Consider the following 18,495-nt stretch of genomic DNA (forward strand, 5'->3'; position numbering starts at 1 on the left):
GTCTCAAGGTCGGGACACACATGTCAGGACCGTGTCCGTGCCGAGACACGTCCGAGTATCGGCCGTCACCCGGACTACGAAATACAACATTAAAACAAATGCAGCGGGCCCCACTTGACCGGGCCGTGCACGGGGAACGTCAACGGGCCGGGGCCGGGCCGGGCGGGATTCGCCGTGTTTAAATTTTCACGTGACGGACACGGCCTGACGGTGGGGTTGTCTTGTGAGCTGTGCAACTGCGCAAAACTGTTCTGTGTACAAAACATGGATGTGCAACGACTAATAGAGGAAGTTCGTAAGTTTCCTGTTCTTTACGACCAGGGAAGTGAAAATTACAGGAATATCGAGTACAAAGACAGAGTTTGGAAGACAATTGCAACAGATCTACAAGCCAAAGGTAAGATAAAAACTATACAAGTTTTAATACCCGAAAGATATTTATTTACTTTTTATTTTACAAACAGATGTTTGGTTTATGTCTTCGTTATATCGCCAAGGCGACATGTTCTTGCCATTCCACAGTCGCTTGTGGAGAGTTCAGGAATTTTTTGAGTTGTTCTCGTACAGGAAATGCAGCATCTGTTGATCTCCCACGAATTCGAGGTAGGTTTCGAAGATTTGATGAACTTCCGGATCCCTCAGCAGTTTCCGTTTGATCCATTCTCTGTTTGGGCACCCTATAACCTTCCATTTTTCGAATGAAGTTGTACAGTACACACGCAGCCGTCACAATCATTGTAAGGTTATTAGGGTCTCCCTGAAGGATTCTTCTAAATATTCGAAATTTCTGTTGCAATATACCGAATGCATTTTCGGATATTCTTCTTGCCCGACTCAAACGATAATTAAATATAGCCTTGTCATTTGTTAAGTTCCTGCCAGGATATGGTCACATCAAGTATGTTTTGAGAGGGAAAGCTTCATCGCCTACAATTACCATTGGAAGTTCAACATCAGTTCCGGGTAAAGTTTTACTCTTTGGGACGCTAAGCGTATTGTTTTCCAATGACTTTCCAAGATTTGAATTTACTAGAATGCCTCCATCAGAGTTTTTTCCGTACGCTCCCACGTCTATTGCAATAAAACTCCTCAGCTATAGCATTCCATTTTTCTTCATTCGGCACAGGCATCACCTCTTCTAACAATAAATCGATAACTGTTCTAGAGGTGTCATGGACGATAGCTGCAACTGTGGATTTTCCCAACCTGTAGCTGAAAGAAATAGTTTTAAGGGAATCTCCTGTAGCAAGGAACCTGAAAAAATTGAATGTATAAGATGAGAAATACTGTATAATCTATAAAATATTTGCAGCATTTTAAACATTGTGATATAAATACGCGATTTAAAATATTTTTGCTACAGGTGGAATAGAGGAATGCAAAAAAAAATGGGCATCTGTTCGTGACCAACTAAGGAAGACCTTGCAGAAAAGAAAAACTGTTTCAGGACAAGCTGCTGTTCATCAACATAAATACAAGTATGAAGATCTCTTAACGTTCCTGCTACCTTACATGGTAGAACGAGAAACAGTTTCCAATGTTCCTTACACGCAAGACAATAATGAGCATAAACAAGAATCAAATACAGATTCCCAAGAGGAGCAGTCGATTGTTGAAAACGAAAAAGTGTCTACACAAGAAGACATTGCAGATGAAGAATGGATCATTAAAACCCAGGATAGTGAAACAGAGAATTTGATAGAGCGCACTCGGCATTCCCAGACGCCCTCAGCTCATTCGTCCATCACTTCAAAGAAGAACACGTTTATGAAACCACCACTGAAACGAAAATTTCAGCGTGAGGTTAAACCACAAGAATCTGCATCAAGCCAGCTCATGGCTTACATTTTGGCAGAAAAAAAGCTGAAAAACAGAGAGATATACAAAACCCAGTTGATGCTTTTTTGGCTGGTATAGCACCAGCCCTAAAATCATTGCATCCACTACTGTTTCATCAAGCTAAAAGTAGGATTTTTTCAATTGTACAAGACTTTGAACTGAAGCAACTCATGAATGACGTATCAGTCCATCAATTCACTCCATCATCCTCCAATTCCTCAGCAAAATCTGTTTCAACACCATATCCTTCACCTGTGGGAAACGAGTCAACAGAACCTACACAGCAGCTTTTGGACCTGCAAAGGGATTCGCACAATTCGTATATAAATAACCAAAGCCATCATCCTCCAAGTTCCCCTGCATCCTCATCAGCTTCAGAAACTAATTCACTGAATAGTCCTCATTTGTTTTTCTTAGGGTAGTAGAAATTTAACTGTATTATTTACTAACTTATGTATTTATCTTTCAATTACTAAAGTAATAAAATAAAAATGCTGTCCTTAAAACTTCTTATTTATTTGTGTTCTGTGTACTTTTCTTTAACCTACCGTAAAAAAACAGCCAGTCGTTCTTTGGGTGAAACTGATACTCTCCAGAACGTGTCATTTTTTCTCAGCCTTGGTTCTAGTTTCTTTAAAAGTTCACAGAAGGTGTACTGCGTCATCCTAAAATATTCATAAAACTTAGTCTCATCATCTACGAGGTGAGAAAATAGTGTTCGAAACTCTCCCTGTACTGGTCTTGTTTTCCAGGCACTGTGGATCCATAATTTTCTTCTTCTTGTTTGCCTTCGTTCGTTTTCCTCTTCGTCTAAAGCAAGTGCTATAAGTCCTAATTCACTATTACGAAAATTAGTGAATATGTTTTACAGCTTTCACAAACAGAAACACAGCTCACCGCGTCCGAGTCACTACAAGGAACAACAGAGACACGGACGTGCCCCGGTCATGTGTGGCCCCTGCAGGAACGGACCGGAGTACGGCCGTCACTCGTCCGACGCTCGGCCCTGACACGGCCCGGACGTGTGTGTCCCGACCTTCATTCAAAGAATCGACCTGGAAATTGCTTGAATCGATTCAAGTGAACCATAGACAACCTTACCCTGAATGGCCAGATCATTTACTCGAAATCTATTTCTACTGGAAGCAAATCTACTATCTTAGCAGAAATAAATTATTATTCATTTAACGCATCAGACTGAAGAGGTCAAATCTATATTGGCGCTTTGCACACCTATTATCAACAATTATAACTGTTACAACATTTTAAGATACTCAGGGAAACTAGCAGTGAAGTAATTACACAGGCCAAGAACAAACTGTTTTTTTTTTTTTTTTTTATATCTAGGATTTTAGAATTGACTTTAGCCACAGTTGGGGCATTGAATCAAAAAGTGAAATTAGTCTTCCTCTATCCGCTCTTATTTTTTTGATCATTGTTGTTTAACATGCACTTCTACATCAAATGTGCATTTTTAACTCTGGTTTGTGAACTTCTAAATCACATGTATGAGGATTGGTTCCTGTAGGTTTGCCCTATTGCTGGTCTGCTTTCTAATTAGTTCCAGGAATATCCACCAGATGGAGTTGCAGGTTACTGTGTGAACTAGGCCATACAGGGCTGAGAGAGAATGACGTCGCTTGATAGTTCAAATAGGAAACATCTCTGTTGTGGTTTTTCGCACTTGTGTTGTTGAACAGAAATAATATAAGTTAAAGTAGAAGAAGCTGCGTAAATCACGTTGATGATTTTTGCTTCATATGCAGAGAATAAACGCTAAATAGGAAACCGAAAACCTATTATTGTCTTTGTAAAGACTTTTGCAATAACTCTGTAACTCATAGAACTTTTACGATTGTGGACTACCGGGAAACGATAACTTCTGAAACAAAAGGCACTCCGATACCTCTTGGTTTTGAAGACTGGTGTGGTCCCTCTGATACTAATGATGATGACAGTGATGATGCGGTTATGGCATTAATTCGTCAAAGTTTAAACTGGGATGAGTTAATAATTTACCAGATATCTCAAGCGAAACAAATGATGAAGTAATTACACAGGCTAAGGACAAACAGTTTTTTTATATCTGGTTTTTAGAGTTGATTTTAGCTACAGTTGGGGCGTTGAATCAAAAAGTGAACCAGTCTTCCTCTATCCGCTCTTATTTTTTTGATCATTGTTGTTTAACATGCACTTCTACATGAAATGTGCATTTGTAACTCTGGTTTTTGCGCTTCTAAATCACATGTATGAGGACTGGTTCCTGTAGGTTTGCCCTACTGCCAGTCTGCTTTCTAATTAGTTCCAGGAATATCCACCAGATGGAGTTGGAGGTTACTGTGTGAGCTCTGGCCGTACAGGGCTGATCAAGGAAGATGTTAAATGACAGTTCTGTTAGGAAACGCCTATGTAGTAGGTTTTTGCACTTGTGTTGTTGGACAGAAATAATATAAGTTAAAGTAGAAGAAGTTGCGTAAATCACCTTTATGGTTTTTGCTTCATATTCAGAGAATAAACGCTGAAAGGAAACGGAATTACTACTATTGACTTTGTAAAGACTTTTGCAACAAATCTGTAAAACTTGTAGAGAACATTTACGATTGTGGACTACCGGGAAACGAAAACGTCTGAAACAAAAGCCACTCCTATAGCTGTTGTTTGTGAGGACTGGTGTTGTCCCACTGATAGTAATGATGATGACAGTGATTATGAGGTTATGGCATTAAATCCTCAGGGATTAAACTCGGATGAGTTATTAACTCACCAGATATCTCAAGGGAAACTAGCAATGAATACATTACACAGGCGAAGGACAAACTGCTTTCCTTTGTATCTAGGATTTTAGAATTGATTTTAGCCACGGTTGGGGCGTTGAATCAAAAAGTGAAATCAGTCTTCCTCTATCCGCTCTTATTTTTTGATCAGTGTTATTTAACATGCACTTCTACATGAAATTTGCATTTGTAACTCCGGTTTGTGCGCTTCTAAATTACATGTACGAGGATTGGTTCCTGTAGGTTTGCCCTATTGCCGGGCTGCTTTCTAATTAGGTCCAGGAATATCCACCAGATGGAGTTGGAGGTTACTGTATGAGCTCTGGCCGTACAGGGCTGACCGAGGAAAATGTCACATGACACTTCTGTTAGGAAACATCTATGTTGTGGTTTTTTGCACTTGTGTTGTTGAACAGAAATAATATAAGTTAAAGTAGAAGAAGTTGCGTAAATCACCTTGATGGTTTTTGCTACATATGCAGAGAATAACCGCTGAAAGGAATCTGAATGCCTATTATTGACTTTATAAAGACTTTTGCAATAAATCTGTAAAACATGTACAGAACATCTACGATTGTGGACTACCAGGAAACAAAAACGTCTGAAACAAAAGCCACTCCGATACCTGTTGTTTGTGAGGACTGGTGTTGTCCCTCTGATACTAATGATGATGACAGTGATTAAGCATGTATGGCGTTAATTCCTAAAGGTTTGAAGCGGGATTTGTTAATAACTCACCAGATATCTCAAGTTGTCAAAAGAAGCTTCTGAATTACTGGCTTCCAACAAAAATGTACTGGATCAAGGAACCAAGGTTATCTTTTACTATACAACAGAAAAAGTCTGCTGCCCTTCTTGCTATTGAAATGGTCCATCTGAGGCAAAATATCCCTAATTAGCAATTCCAATTGTAATAAATCTCTACTGTAATTACGTAATAGTTTTAGTTCAATGGAACGTCATGAGAATAAGACTCTTTCAAGACGTGATTAAACAAGTTGTAGAATAAAGATAAATACACATCTTGTTTCAATGAGAAGCGGCAGTATTCGCGTAATTTGGGTATGAATAGGTCCTCAGATTGTTTACTAGCAAGTGAAGATACAATTTCTTTACAATTCTTCTTCATTTACTTCACAATTAGTTTGTCCCTCATAGTAAAATACAATACACAGTTTTTTCTTAGTGTCAACATTTTCCATAGTCGAGAAGACAACTAAAAGGTAGTCTCATCATCAAAACCTCTTTTTACACAGGAGCAGCTCATTTTCACATGACTGCTGATAACAAAAATATTACACACGATGTGTCACATACAAAAGCTAATAGTCAACTCAGCTGACTACTATGTCCAATCTGATTTGGGATGCATACAGTTCCATATAACACAAAATTGTTGTCCAAAATGTTCTAGAATTTCCTTTGTCAAAATAAATATTTTAATGTCATCTGGTTTTACAAACAGTGGCGATTGATGCAAAAATAATACCTTTTTATGGTTAAAAAAATGCTATTTAGAAATGAAATTTCATATAGTGTTGAATTAAAATTTAGAAATTCCAAAATACACCACGTCCCAAGATTTGTTTACATATTGCAGGATTAAATTATTATGTCAATCGGAAATTTTCCGGTAAAGTTAGTTACGGTTTTTGAATACACTGAAGATTATTGTCTGATAAACAGTCAATTACGTTTTTCTACAGCTCATATGACATTTGGAAGTTTGTTGCGTACATGTCATATACAAGAAAAACTGTATATATGAAATGAAATCCAATAAAAACCTTTAAGGTTAACAATACTTTTTAAAAATAGACTTCTGTAAAGACAAATCAGCAAGATGACCAGTTCTCATAATTTTATGTCTTCACAGTTTAACTCACACTAAAGAGGTAAATTTGGAAAAGAACAGGCTACTTTTCGTAAATACTTCAAAGTATCACGTACCTATATAAGAGTCGTAAATATCATACTTTACGATCTAAATCGGAATAAATGTTAGACAAATGAATGTTGTATCGTATCTTTTGGTTTTGCCTAGGCTGGTGTCGTAACGACTTGTTGTTCCAGGAAGCCCTTCATTTTTCTTTTTTATACTCTCAAGTAGACAATCTCGCGTTTTGCACGAAATTAGTGGACTCCTGAGGAAATGGGTCTTCCTTTATGTTTTCTAGTTGACTTTCTCGTTTCTGTGCACAGCTCAAGGCAAATTTGAAATTTGTACTAATACACAATGGTAACAAATTTAGTTCAATATCACCTGCTCCCTCAAGGGAAGTGAAAGAAGAACATAAAAACCTAGTTTTGATCTTTGAGAAGATTACGTCTCATACATGAATGGATGGTTTGTCTAGACTTACGAATGGTAAACTTTCTCCTTGGTTAGCAAAGTGCTTCTTGTGACTCTGGAATAGCAGAGAAAAAACACATCCCAGTTGGGCCTTTTGAGGCAGTATGTGAAGGTTTTTGATAAGAACGGATCACGCTTTCCATATACCGGGAAAAATGTCTGAGCTGAAAGCGGAAAAATTAAAGCAGAAATATTTGACGATCCACAAATGCCAATGCAAAGGCCCTCGTGACAAAATAAAACGTTATAAACTACACAGAGGGCATCCACCGCATTCACCAAACTTCATCACTAAAACCCAGCGAGGTGACGAAGTGGGAGGACACCGAAGTCACAGTTAGGAGCCCAGTGGTTTGTATCTCAATCAGGCCATCCACATTTAAGTTTCCTGCAGTCTTCCAAGCATAAGCTTAGACTGGAGAATGATGAGAAGGAAACCTAAATGTAAATGCCCTGACTGAGATTCGAACCACTGTCCTCCTGACTGTGAGTCCTGAGTCTTCCCACTTCGCCACCTCGCTGGGTTTGAGCTTTCGTCTACGGAGAGGAGTTTTCTCCTACACAGAAATATGGAAGTGATTGCGCTTGCGCGCGTGTGTGTTCGTGTGCGAACGCGCGCGCGCGCGGGCGCGCGCGCGCGCGCGTGTGTGTGTGTGTGTGTGTGTGTGTGTGTGTGTGTGTGCTCGGCGCAAGGCGGGCTGGTGTGACGGTAGCGGACTACGCGAATTCGTACCTCCAGGAATGTTAGGACGCTTTTCGTGTGTCGGATAGCCAGATGCCGGATTTACTACTGTTCCTGTTCTCTTGAACAATGTTATAGCACACAGCCATCTCTGCAGAAGCATAATACAACATGCGGCCTGTAGGACGAACCCCATGAACGAGGAACTTCGTAACTTGGTCATTTCCAACAATAGTCTATAATGACATCTACTGGGCGTGGACACAAATATGGAAAAAACAAAAGTACAACATCTTACCACGCCTGAGGCGGTGTAGGAAAATCCTTGGCATTCTAAACAGGTACTGTGCGGTTTTCAGGGGAATCTTATACCATTGTTCCTGAAAAATATTGGGAACTTCAGGTAGTGATGATGGAAGCGTGTAGTGATCACGTACACTTCATTCCCAATTTGACGATGAAGGCTGCATAATGCTGAGATCTGTCACTGTGGTGGCCATGGGAGATGCAACAACTCAATCTCTTGGTTACAAACCAGTCTTGGACGATGTGAGCTGCGAACAGGAGCAATGTCTTCCTGGAACACAGCATCTATATCTTCATGATTGCTTTGCTATTCACAATAAAGTGCGTGGCAGTGGGTTCAATGAACCACTTTCAAGCTGTCTCTCTATCATTCCACTCACAAACGGCGCACGGATAAAACGAGCACTTAATTTTTCTGTGCAAGCCCTAATATCTCTTATTTTATCGTGATGATCATTTCTACCTATGTAGGTGGGTGCCAAGAGAATTTCTTCACAATTGAAGGAGAAAACTGGTATTAAAGTTTCATGAGAAGATTCCGTCGCAACGAAGAACGCCTTTGTTTTAATGATTGCCACTCCAATTCACGTATCATGCCTGTGGCACTATCCCACCTACTTGGCGATAACGCAAAACGATCTGCCCTCCTTTGTACTTTTTCGATCTCATTCGCCAGTCCCATCTGATGCGCATCCCGTGCCGCACAGCAATACTCCAGAATAGGGCGGACAAGCGTGGTGTAAGCAGTCTCTTTAGTAGACCTGTCACACATTCTAAGTGTTTTGCCATCGAATCTCAGTCTTTGGTTATCTGTACAAACAACATTATCTATATGATCGTTCCAATTTAGGGTATTTATAATTATAGTCCCTAAGCATTTAGTTGAATTTACAGCCTTCAGATTTGTGTGACTTACCGTGATTCGAAATTTTGCGGTTTTACTTAGTACTCATGTGAATAACTTCACACTTTACTTTATTCAGGGTCTATTGCCACTTTTTGCACCATACAGATACCTTATCTAACTTATTTTGCAGTTCGTTTTGGTCATATGATGACTTTACAAGACGGTAAATAACAGCATCTTCTGCAAGTAATCTAAGACGACTACTGAGATTGTCTCCTTTCTGCTGAAGTTGTTTCCGGCATTAGCCAGCTATTTGATATTCAGTGCTGGCTATTTGGGCTTGGAAATCTGGTTCTTTCCCAACACAGCTACAACAATTAACAAGTATACAGCTAACTGACTGTGTTTTACCTACCCCCTTTTAGACGGACGCCCTTTCTGTGGTTCCTTGAAGCCCACTAAACTAAAAAACCACGCAGTCCCTTCCACACAATCCCCACTACCTGTGTAGCAGCTTCATGTGTGTAGTGGACTCCTGACCTATTAATCGGAACACGGAAACCCAGCACCTGATGGCGCATGTCAAGAAATCTGCAACCCACACCGTCACAGAACCGCCTGAGCCTCTGATTCAGACCCTCCACTCGGCTGTGCACCAAAGGACCACAGTCCATTCTATCGATGATGCTGCAGGTCACTATTGGAGAACAAATATTGTACCATGTAGTGGATCTGATCAGACAAAACTGACACACAATCCTTGGCAGCAATATGACCTTGTAGAGTAACCATGGTGTCCAAGGAATACCAGGGTATGGCTGACCAAATTAACACCGAACCCTTGCCATGTTTCGCTCTTTGCAGCAAGCAGTCTGTAACATAGGCTTGGAACATGCATATGCCAGACATTAACTCGGGCAGCAATTGGAAACAGTCTAAAACAAGACTCAGCCAACCATAGGACTTTCATCCATTGCTCCATATTTAAGGTTTTATGGCTTCAGCACCACATTTTCGTTTTCCACCCACTGCAGTCACTAATGCTTGGTTTTGAAATTCCACGTCGGACTGCAGTTCTCTGCTTATGAAGACCCCTTCCTGGCTTTTGGTGCTGACAGTGTACTCGAGTGCGACATTGAGTTCTGCAGTGATTATTATAGCTGTGGTCCTCTTCCTTTTCGTCACACTCCTCTTCAGTGATCATTTGCGACAGTTACTCAACACACACTTTCGTACTCATTGTGACTAAGAGGGCGCGTTTCTGCTCTCTTTGTATTCGGTATAAATCTTTGATACGGTGCCTCATGAAACACGAACCACTTCATCTACTTGGTAACTGAAGCAAATACCATAAAAACACCAGAAACTTGGCAATATATGAATCCACTTACCTCTGAAATAACACACTTACAGCTGCACAGAACGCTCTTCTGACCACGACTGACACTTGCAACGTATTGAGGGCATTGCACAGGTGTCATTCGTGACCAAATACAACAGCGCACCCAGCAGGTTTGATAGCATCTGCAGTTATGTTCAAGAATGCTTTGTATTTCTCTCAGTGCTTCCAAGTTTTTGTCCAACACCTGTATATCTACATCCATTGTCGAACCCCTGTGTATCTACATACAGACTCTGCAAACCACTATGAAATGTGTGGTAGAGGGTACATCCAACTGAACTAATTAGGGTTACTTCTCCTTCCATTCACGTACGGATTTCATGAAAAATTGCCATTTGTATGCCTTTATAGTCGCTGGAATTAACCTAATCCTGTCCTCTCGATTGCTGTAGCGGAGTTGTAGTATACTCTAAAATTCGTCTACTAAAACTGGTTCCTGACACTTTGTATGTAGATGTCTGCAAGTCTAGTTTCTCCAGAATTTCCGTGACACTGTCCTGAAGATCAGACAAACCTGTGATCGTTGCTGAGTCATTTCTCTGTATACGTTCAGTGCTCTTGTTCGTCCTATTTGGAAAGGATCACACACACCAGTGCAATATTCTAGGAAGGGTCGCATGAGTGTTTTGTAAGCAGTCTCCTTTGAAGACTGAGTACATCCTAGTATTCTACTTATGAAACGAATTCTGCGATCGGCTTTGCCTATGGATGAGCAAATGATATGCAATTATTCAGTTTACAGGGTACGTATATATGACGACTGTTTACATTAATGAACACATGTTTTTGTCCTATTCGCTCAACTACATTTAAAAATATTTTCTTTCTCAGGCTACCGGCTTTTAAAGCGAAGTTCGTCCATGAAGTAGAACTGGGTTGTCCACGGAAAATGATTCTAATATATACATAAATCTTGCTACGCTACCTGTCAGACATAGTACGTTATGGTGCAAATAATCAAAACATTTTTGCAGCGTATTGAACTCATTTGTGAGTCACTGACAGCTTTAATAATGGGTAATAAACTTCACTTTTTCCTCTAGTGTTGCAGGTGAGTAAATGACTACTCTTCTCAAATTGTTTTCGATTATTTATGACGAATTCGTGACATCGTGGTTAAAATGCACAGCTCCTTGAAGAAGTATGAACATGACGACCGCGTGTGAGCGTCACTTATTATTGCTTATTATTCTTACTGCTCACTTTTGGGCAATCAGTACCTTATTTCTTACTGGTAATGTCCCAAGAAAATTACTACATGAGTCATTATTCAGAGTAAATACGCAAAATATGTTAGTATGTTGTTTCCAAGACTAGCTATTATACTAAGAACAAAAGTAGCTGAACTTCACTGTTTGAGAAACTCAGCAATACGCTTCTTCTACTTCAAGTTTTCATAAGTATGTAGACCCAAAAATTTGGAGTATTCTACCCTGTTTACTGACTCCTGTTCTTGTGCCGCGTCAATTATTGATATTAGTCTAGTCATTGAACAGAACTGAATATAGTGCATTTTCCCAAATATTCCATTTCAAAGAACCAGTTAATAAGCCTTTGTAAAACGTCATTGACAAATGCATCTGCAAAAAGTACCAGTTCTGCGTTCAACTTCGATTCCACAAGGAACTGCTGCGTGCAGCGGCCGTAGACTATAAGGAAGGAGAGAAGCACAACATTCAGTCGCATTTCCATTAGTTTTATTACTTTTGCATTTCTGAAGACGGCTATTTAGAGCCGAAATCTAGATAGGCAAGAGTAGTAAAAGTAATGGGCCGCGAATGGTTATCTTCCTTAAATTCTGCGACCACCCCGTTTCATACCTTCAAACCTGTTACATCCAAGTATTTGTATGTGTTGACAGATTCCAATTGCCCGCATCTCGTGGTCGTGCGGTAGCGTTCTCGCTTCCCACGCCCGGGTTCCCGGGTTCGATTCCCGGCGGGGTCAGGGATTTTCTCTGCCTCGTGATGGCTGGGTGTTGTGTGATGTCCTTAGGTTAGTTAGGTTTAAGTAGTTCTAAGTTCTAGGGGACTGATGACCTAAGACGTTAAGTCCCATAGTGCTCAGAGCCATTTTTGAAGATTCCAATTAAGACTCGTTGATATTGTAGACATAAAATGCTACATTGTTTTCTTTTTGCGAAGTGCGTAATTTTGCATTCTTAGCACTTGAAGAAAGTGTCCAGGTGTTGCATCACTCTGAAATTCTATCAAGATTAGACTAAATATCTGTGGACCGTATTTCAGGCAGCTCTTATTGTAAATAACTACAGCATCTACAAAAAATCTGAGGTTACCGTTAACATTTTCTGCACTGTCATTAATATTCAACATGAACAGCAAGGGCCCCAACACACCTTCCTGGGGAACACTGTGTCCCAGGAGGAATGGTCAATATTAAGAGATATCACAGGAACGATCGTTTGAAGCAAAAAACCTCAGACAGGTATATGCCCTATTCCGAATGATTTTCGAGACAGAACACATTTAATAGACATCGTTATTTATTTTCTGTACCCTTGAATAAATTGCCAGCTTCGCACATGTACGCATGTACAATAGTTAGTTAATACAACACTATTCGTTTAGCAAGGTATCAGTTTTAAAAAAACGTATTTTTAGCACATTCATCTCTAAGTATTGTACAGGTCACATCGCAGCTGATGTACGGTGCACAATCAATGTTCGAGTATCCCAGAGCGAACTTCAATGCATTTGTGCACTCTTGGGGGAACATGTGTTGCCTGTCCGAGTGCCTCAGCACGTTTCCTAGAGCCAAAATCTAGATAGGCAGCAGTGTCCATGATGCGTCCACGCAGTTCATCTCGCGTATTCATCTTTTGCTTGTACATCTCAGACTACATCCAACCTTATAATGAAAATGGTGTAAGGTCTGGCTATCTTAATGGCCAATTAATTGCACTACCACGACCAAACCAGCGACAAGGGAAGTGCTACTGAGAAGTTTTCTCATACGTCTGGTAAAATGTAGAGGGTCTCCATAATGCTAGACGTAAATTGCACTCCGAGTGTGTAAGAGAATGCTCTCAAGCTTTCAACATGCAAATCATTCTGTCTTGTTAGTCGCTCTTCTAAACCTATCAGCATGTTACCGTTCGTGTCACACCAAACAGTGATCGTAAAACGAACTTGTAAATTGGTTTCCACTGTAGCGTGCAGATTCTCCTGCGGCCATCGATAATTATTGAGTGTGTTGTTGATTACATTCCACATAAACAATATTTAATTACGATGCTATTGTCGCTATTATGAAGATTGTGAAAAGGTAGTATGTAGAATGGGTAAAAGTAGCAAGCGAGGGCGACGCCACAGGCAGTTGCGACAGTGGCGATTCCCAGGGGAGTGACACGCCAGAAGGCGACCTGGCTGCTGCTTGCTCAGCGGTTGTGCGTGGGTCTGTACCCATGCCCCTCAGACAGGCGATAGACGGGGGCTGACGGTGTGACGCCGAGTCCCTCCCTGGGTCTCATCCTTTGCGGCAGCAGACCGGAACAGCAAGCCAACAGGGCTATGACGCCAAGTCTCACAGAGGACCGAGTGTGGCGGCAGACACAGCCTGGTCTCGAACCATAGACTGCTGCTGGCGCTGCCCAGTCGTCTGATCGGCCAGTGGTGCTCCAGTATTGTAGTGCGGCTACACAGCAATTACCAAGTCCCTGACTCGAATGACGTAATCTCCTCAAATTCAGTCTCATTTATACACCAGTACTGCCCATTTGTTCCTCTAAAAACTGGTATCTAGTTACACTGCCCATAACAGAGAGACCCCACTTCAGTGCAGTGGCAACGATCCAATTGCTACATCATTATGAATTACCTCGAAAAAAACAGTCTATTGACACACAGCCAACATGGGTTTAGACAAGATCGTTCCTGTGAAAGGCAACTAGCTCTTTATTCAAATGAAGTGCTTAGTGCTATTGACAAGGGATTTCAGATCGATTCCATATATTTCTGGATTTCCGGAAAGTTTTAGAAACTGTAACGCACATGCTGCTTGTAGTGAAATTGCGCGCTTATCGAATATCGTCTCAGATATGTGACTGAATTTGTGATTTCCTGTTAGAGAAGTCACAGTTCGTAGTAACTGACGGAAAGTCATCGAGTCCAACAGATGTGATTTCTCGTGTTCCCCAAGGTAGTGTTATGGGCCCTTTGCTTTCCTTGGCAGACAACCTGAGTAGCCGTCTTACGTTGGTTGCAGATGACGCTGTGGTTTATCGACTAATAAAGCCATCAGAAGATCAAAACAAATTGCAAAGCGATTTAGATAAAATATCTGAATGTTGAGAAAATTGGCAGTTGACCCTAAATAACGAAAAGAATGAGGTCATCCACATGAGTGGTAAAAGGAATTCGCTAAACTTCGGTTACACAATATTTCTGTCTAATCTAAAAGCCATAAATTCGACTAAAAGCCTAGGTATTAGAATTACGAACAACTTAAACTGGAAGGAACACCCAAATACTACGTTTTATTGGCAGGACACTTACAAAATGTAACAGAACTACTAAGGAGACTGCCTACACTACGCTTGTCCGTCCTCTTTTAAAATACTGCTGCGTGGTGTGGGATCCTTACCAGATAGGACTGACGGAGTACATCGAAAAAGTTCAAAGAAGGGCAGCACGTTTTGTATTATCTCAAAATATGGGATAGAGTGTAACAGAAATGATAAAGAATTTTGTCTGGACAAAATTAAAAGAAAGGCGTTTTTTCCTCCGAATGCGAAAATATTTTGTTGACACCGACCTACATAGGGAGAAACGATCACCACGATAAAATAAGATATATTAGAGCTCGTACGGAAAGATATAGGTTTTCGTTCTTTCCGCACGGTATACGAGATTGGAATAATAGAGAATTGTGATGTTGGTTCGATTAGCCCTCTGCCAGGCACTTAAATGTGATTTGCAGAGTATCCTTGTGGATATAGATGTAGATTCTTTGCTGCGTGGAGCAATTTACCATTGCGCTAAGCTATACTTGCTTCACAACTCCTTTACGCATGCCCTGTTTGTCGATGTAGCATGGCTCACGGCCAGCGCTGTCACTGCTATACTCCGTGGTGGCCTCCATGCTACTCTCAGCGCTTACAATAAAAATTTAATAGCCGGCCGCGGTGGTCTAGCGGTTCTGGCGCTGCAGTCCGGAACCGCGGGACTGCTGTGGTCGCAGGTTCGAATCCTGCCTCGGGCATGGATGTGTGTGATGTCCTTAGGTTAGTTAGGTTTAAGTAGTTCTACGTTCTAGGGGACTTATGACCTAAGATGTTGAGTCCCATAGTGCTCAGAGCCATTTGAACCAAAAATTTAATACTTTTACCAGAATTGTGGGTAGTGTCACTACGCAGTGTTGTAGGAGTAATACGACCTACATTTTGTATTTATGGGTTTCTCATTCAGAATAATGTTTGCTTGTGAGATGATCGTGTTACGCCTTACTTACGAACAGAAACGTCTACTAGCACGTGTCAGAATTCAACAGTGGCAGCATCGTGAACGTTCGAAACAGTGGTTTATCGTTCCGCGAAATCACTACTTACGTTGGTTGGCACCCCACGATTGTCACATGATATGGAATTAATGAGTTTAGTAGATTCCTATACAGCGACTTGAAGGATCGCAACAGTCACCTATGTCTGGCGCCCGAGGGACATGCATATTCATTCAGCTGTGCAGGATCACGAAGTAAAGTTACATGCCAAGAACCAGGAAATGAGTTTGCTTACTACATGACAAGTATCCACGTGGAGAATGAGGTGACGTCTCGAGCACTACGTACTATCAGTGCAAAAACCATTGCTGTTGCAACCCTTGACACTGCAGCAGAGGGAGGTGTGGTGACAACCTTGGACACAGGAGTGGCGCCATGACACGCTTTCTGCATATATCATCATGGTTTTTCAGCTTTACAATCATTGTCATACATGCTCCAAAACATGGCATCATGCTTCTCAGGGCCAATGCGCACGGGAGATGTCTACTTCTGGTTCTTACAGCCGGTAACTTGGTCAGCAGCCGTTACATTTCAGACTGCTTAAGCCCAAAGATATTGCCTTATATTTGAGGTCTCCATAACGTTATGTCTCTGCAACACGCTGCAAGACCGCATGTAACTACACTGTGCAAACCAATCTCTATACAGAGGGTGTACAACTGTAGTTCTGGCCAACACGTTCTCCAGATCTTTCGCCCATTGAATACATTTGGTCACGGGTTGCCAAGAGGCTAGGATGCTTGTACTTGACACCACGATTGTCATGTAACTGAAACAGCATAGCGTGCTGCACCCATACCTCTCATACAAGCTCAATTCAACTCAATGCTCAGACAAATTGGAGGCATCGTTGCTGCCAGAACTGACCACCTGACAAAAGCCTGAATGACCTCCTTTTGCAGTGTGAGATGTGCAGAAGAAGTCAGTGAGGTTTTAGAGGTTCAGACAGGGATGTGGAGTCATGCCGACTCCATGGCCATTGCCAGCTGAGATAAGTTTCTCAGTTGAGGCTCCCTGGTGGAATCGAGCTAGTCTCACAGATTCTCAACTAGGTTCAATACAGGGAGGTTGGCAGCCAGGGGAGAAAATTATACTCATCCTGGTGCTACTCGAAACAAGCACATACACTTCAAGCTATTTGACATGATGCTTTGTCCGCCTGGTAGGTGGCATCATGTCAGGAAAAACAAAATTCGTGTAGGGGACAGATGGATATAAGTACTTTGTTGAAACATACTGCCTCCAGAATGATGAGATTATCCATGGAATGTCACTAAAAACATTGCCTAGATTATAACGCTCCCTCCTGGTTGCAGGGTGTTTCCTTTCAGACATTCCTATGGAACATAATACGTGATTCATCTGAAAAGGACAGCTGTCGAGACACTCAGTGGCCGCCAGTTGAGGTACTGGCGTGCAAAGTACAGCCTTTGTCGCCGATGAATAGCAGTCAGCACGGGTGCATGAACCAGAGACCTGCTCCAGGGCTCATACACAGCGAAGTTCGCTGAGCGATCGTAGAGGTGACACTGTTGATACCTCCTTGGGTCATCTAGGTGGTCAATTGCTTAACAGTTGCACGTCTATTCCCCCATACATATCTCTGCAGCCGTCGTTCACCTCTGTTATCTATGGCCCGAGGTGCACCACAGATGCCTCAGTGCTGGTTTTGAGTGCACGGTATACTGCAACCACAGTGGGACATGAACAGTTTACAAAAATAGCCATTTCGGAAATACTTCCACCCTTGGTCCGAATGTCAATGATCATGTCCTTTTGGTCATAATATAAATCACTCCATTTCCGCATTACGATAACGACTGCATTGTTTTCCGAATCCCCCCGACACTGCTGGTGGTGTCACCTGTCACCTCAAATCTTTGAGTGGTTATTGCATGTTGACGTCGAACATATTCGGAGGCCACATTAATGTTACTGGACCGTGTAAAATTTCGGAACCTGTATGCTTTCAAATCACCTACAGATTTATTCACGTGTTCTTTCTACTACACTGTATAAGCACTATAAGTAAAATGTCATTATTTTCTATCCTTCCTGGTGAGCAGTTTCAACGGCCAGCAATGAATTTTCGATCGTTCTTACAATGTGCTACAAGGGTGTCATCAACTATTGCCACTGGCGGATTCTGATTTCTATTCCAAAACAATGTTTGCGTACATCTACACAGCTGTCAGGTGTTGCAAGTACGAAGCACGTAATGGTTTCCCATGAATTAGCATTTCAGCACGTAACGTGTCATCTAGCACTGCAGCTGATTCCTAGCTAGTGGAAGTGGAGCGTTCTGGTTTTGCAAAGATATAAATTATACAACGAAACTAATTTTCGTTGAGAGGAGAGCAGTAGAAAGAAAGAAGGAAAGTTCAATAGCCAATCATTCTGTTTTGCACAGCGTGGTCACCAAAGACATTAACTAAACAACGAAACTAGTCTTTGTACAACGAAGACGATGGAGACAAAATGGAACGTTGGTGCTCAAATCCTCAACGACGACGGTATGATTATCTACCGAATACTTCCTCAGTGGGAGAAGGATGGGGAAGATATTCGTCTGCGTCTCATTCAAAGAATCGATCTGGATATTCCTTGCATCGATTCAAGTGAACCATAGACAACCTTACCCTGAATGGCCAGATCAATTACTCGAACTCTATTTCTACTGGAAACAAATCTACTATCTTAGCAGAAATAAATTATTGTTCATTTAATGCATCAGACTGAAGAAGTCAAATGTATATTGGTGCTTTGCACACC

At 41.4% G+C, this 18,495-nt stretch overlaps 1 protein-coding gene across 1 annotated transcript; it reads left to right on the plus strand.

Annotated features, from left to right (window-relative positions):
* Positions 1-264: 264 nt before the first annotated feature.
* On the plus strand, positions 265-1,917 carry LOC124722277 (transcription factor Adf-1-like). The gene is made up of 2 exons (XM_047247463.1): positions 265-397; positions 1,364-1,917. Exons 1-2 carry the CDS (start codon positions 265-267, stop codon positions 1,915-1,917), a joined length of 687 nt encoding a protein of 228 aa, XP_047103419.1.
* Positions 1,918-18,495: the final 16,578 nt, after the last annotated feature.

Source organism: Schistocerca piceifrons, chromosome X, assembly GCF_021461385.2.
Source record: "Schistocerca piceifrons isolate TAMUIC-IGC-003096 chromosome X, iqSchPice1.1, whole genome shotgun sequence".
In the NCBI taxonomy this organism is placed as follows: Eukaryota; Metazoa; Arthropoda; class Insecta; order Orthoptera; family Acrididae; genus Schistocerca; species Schistocerca piceifrons.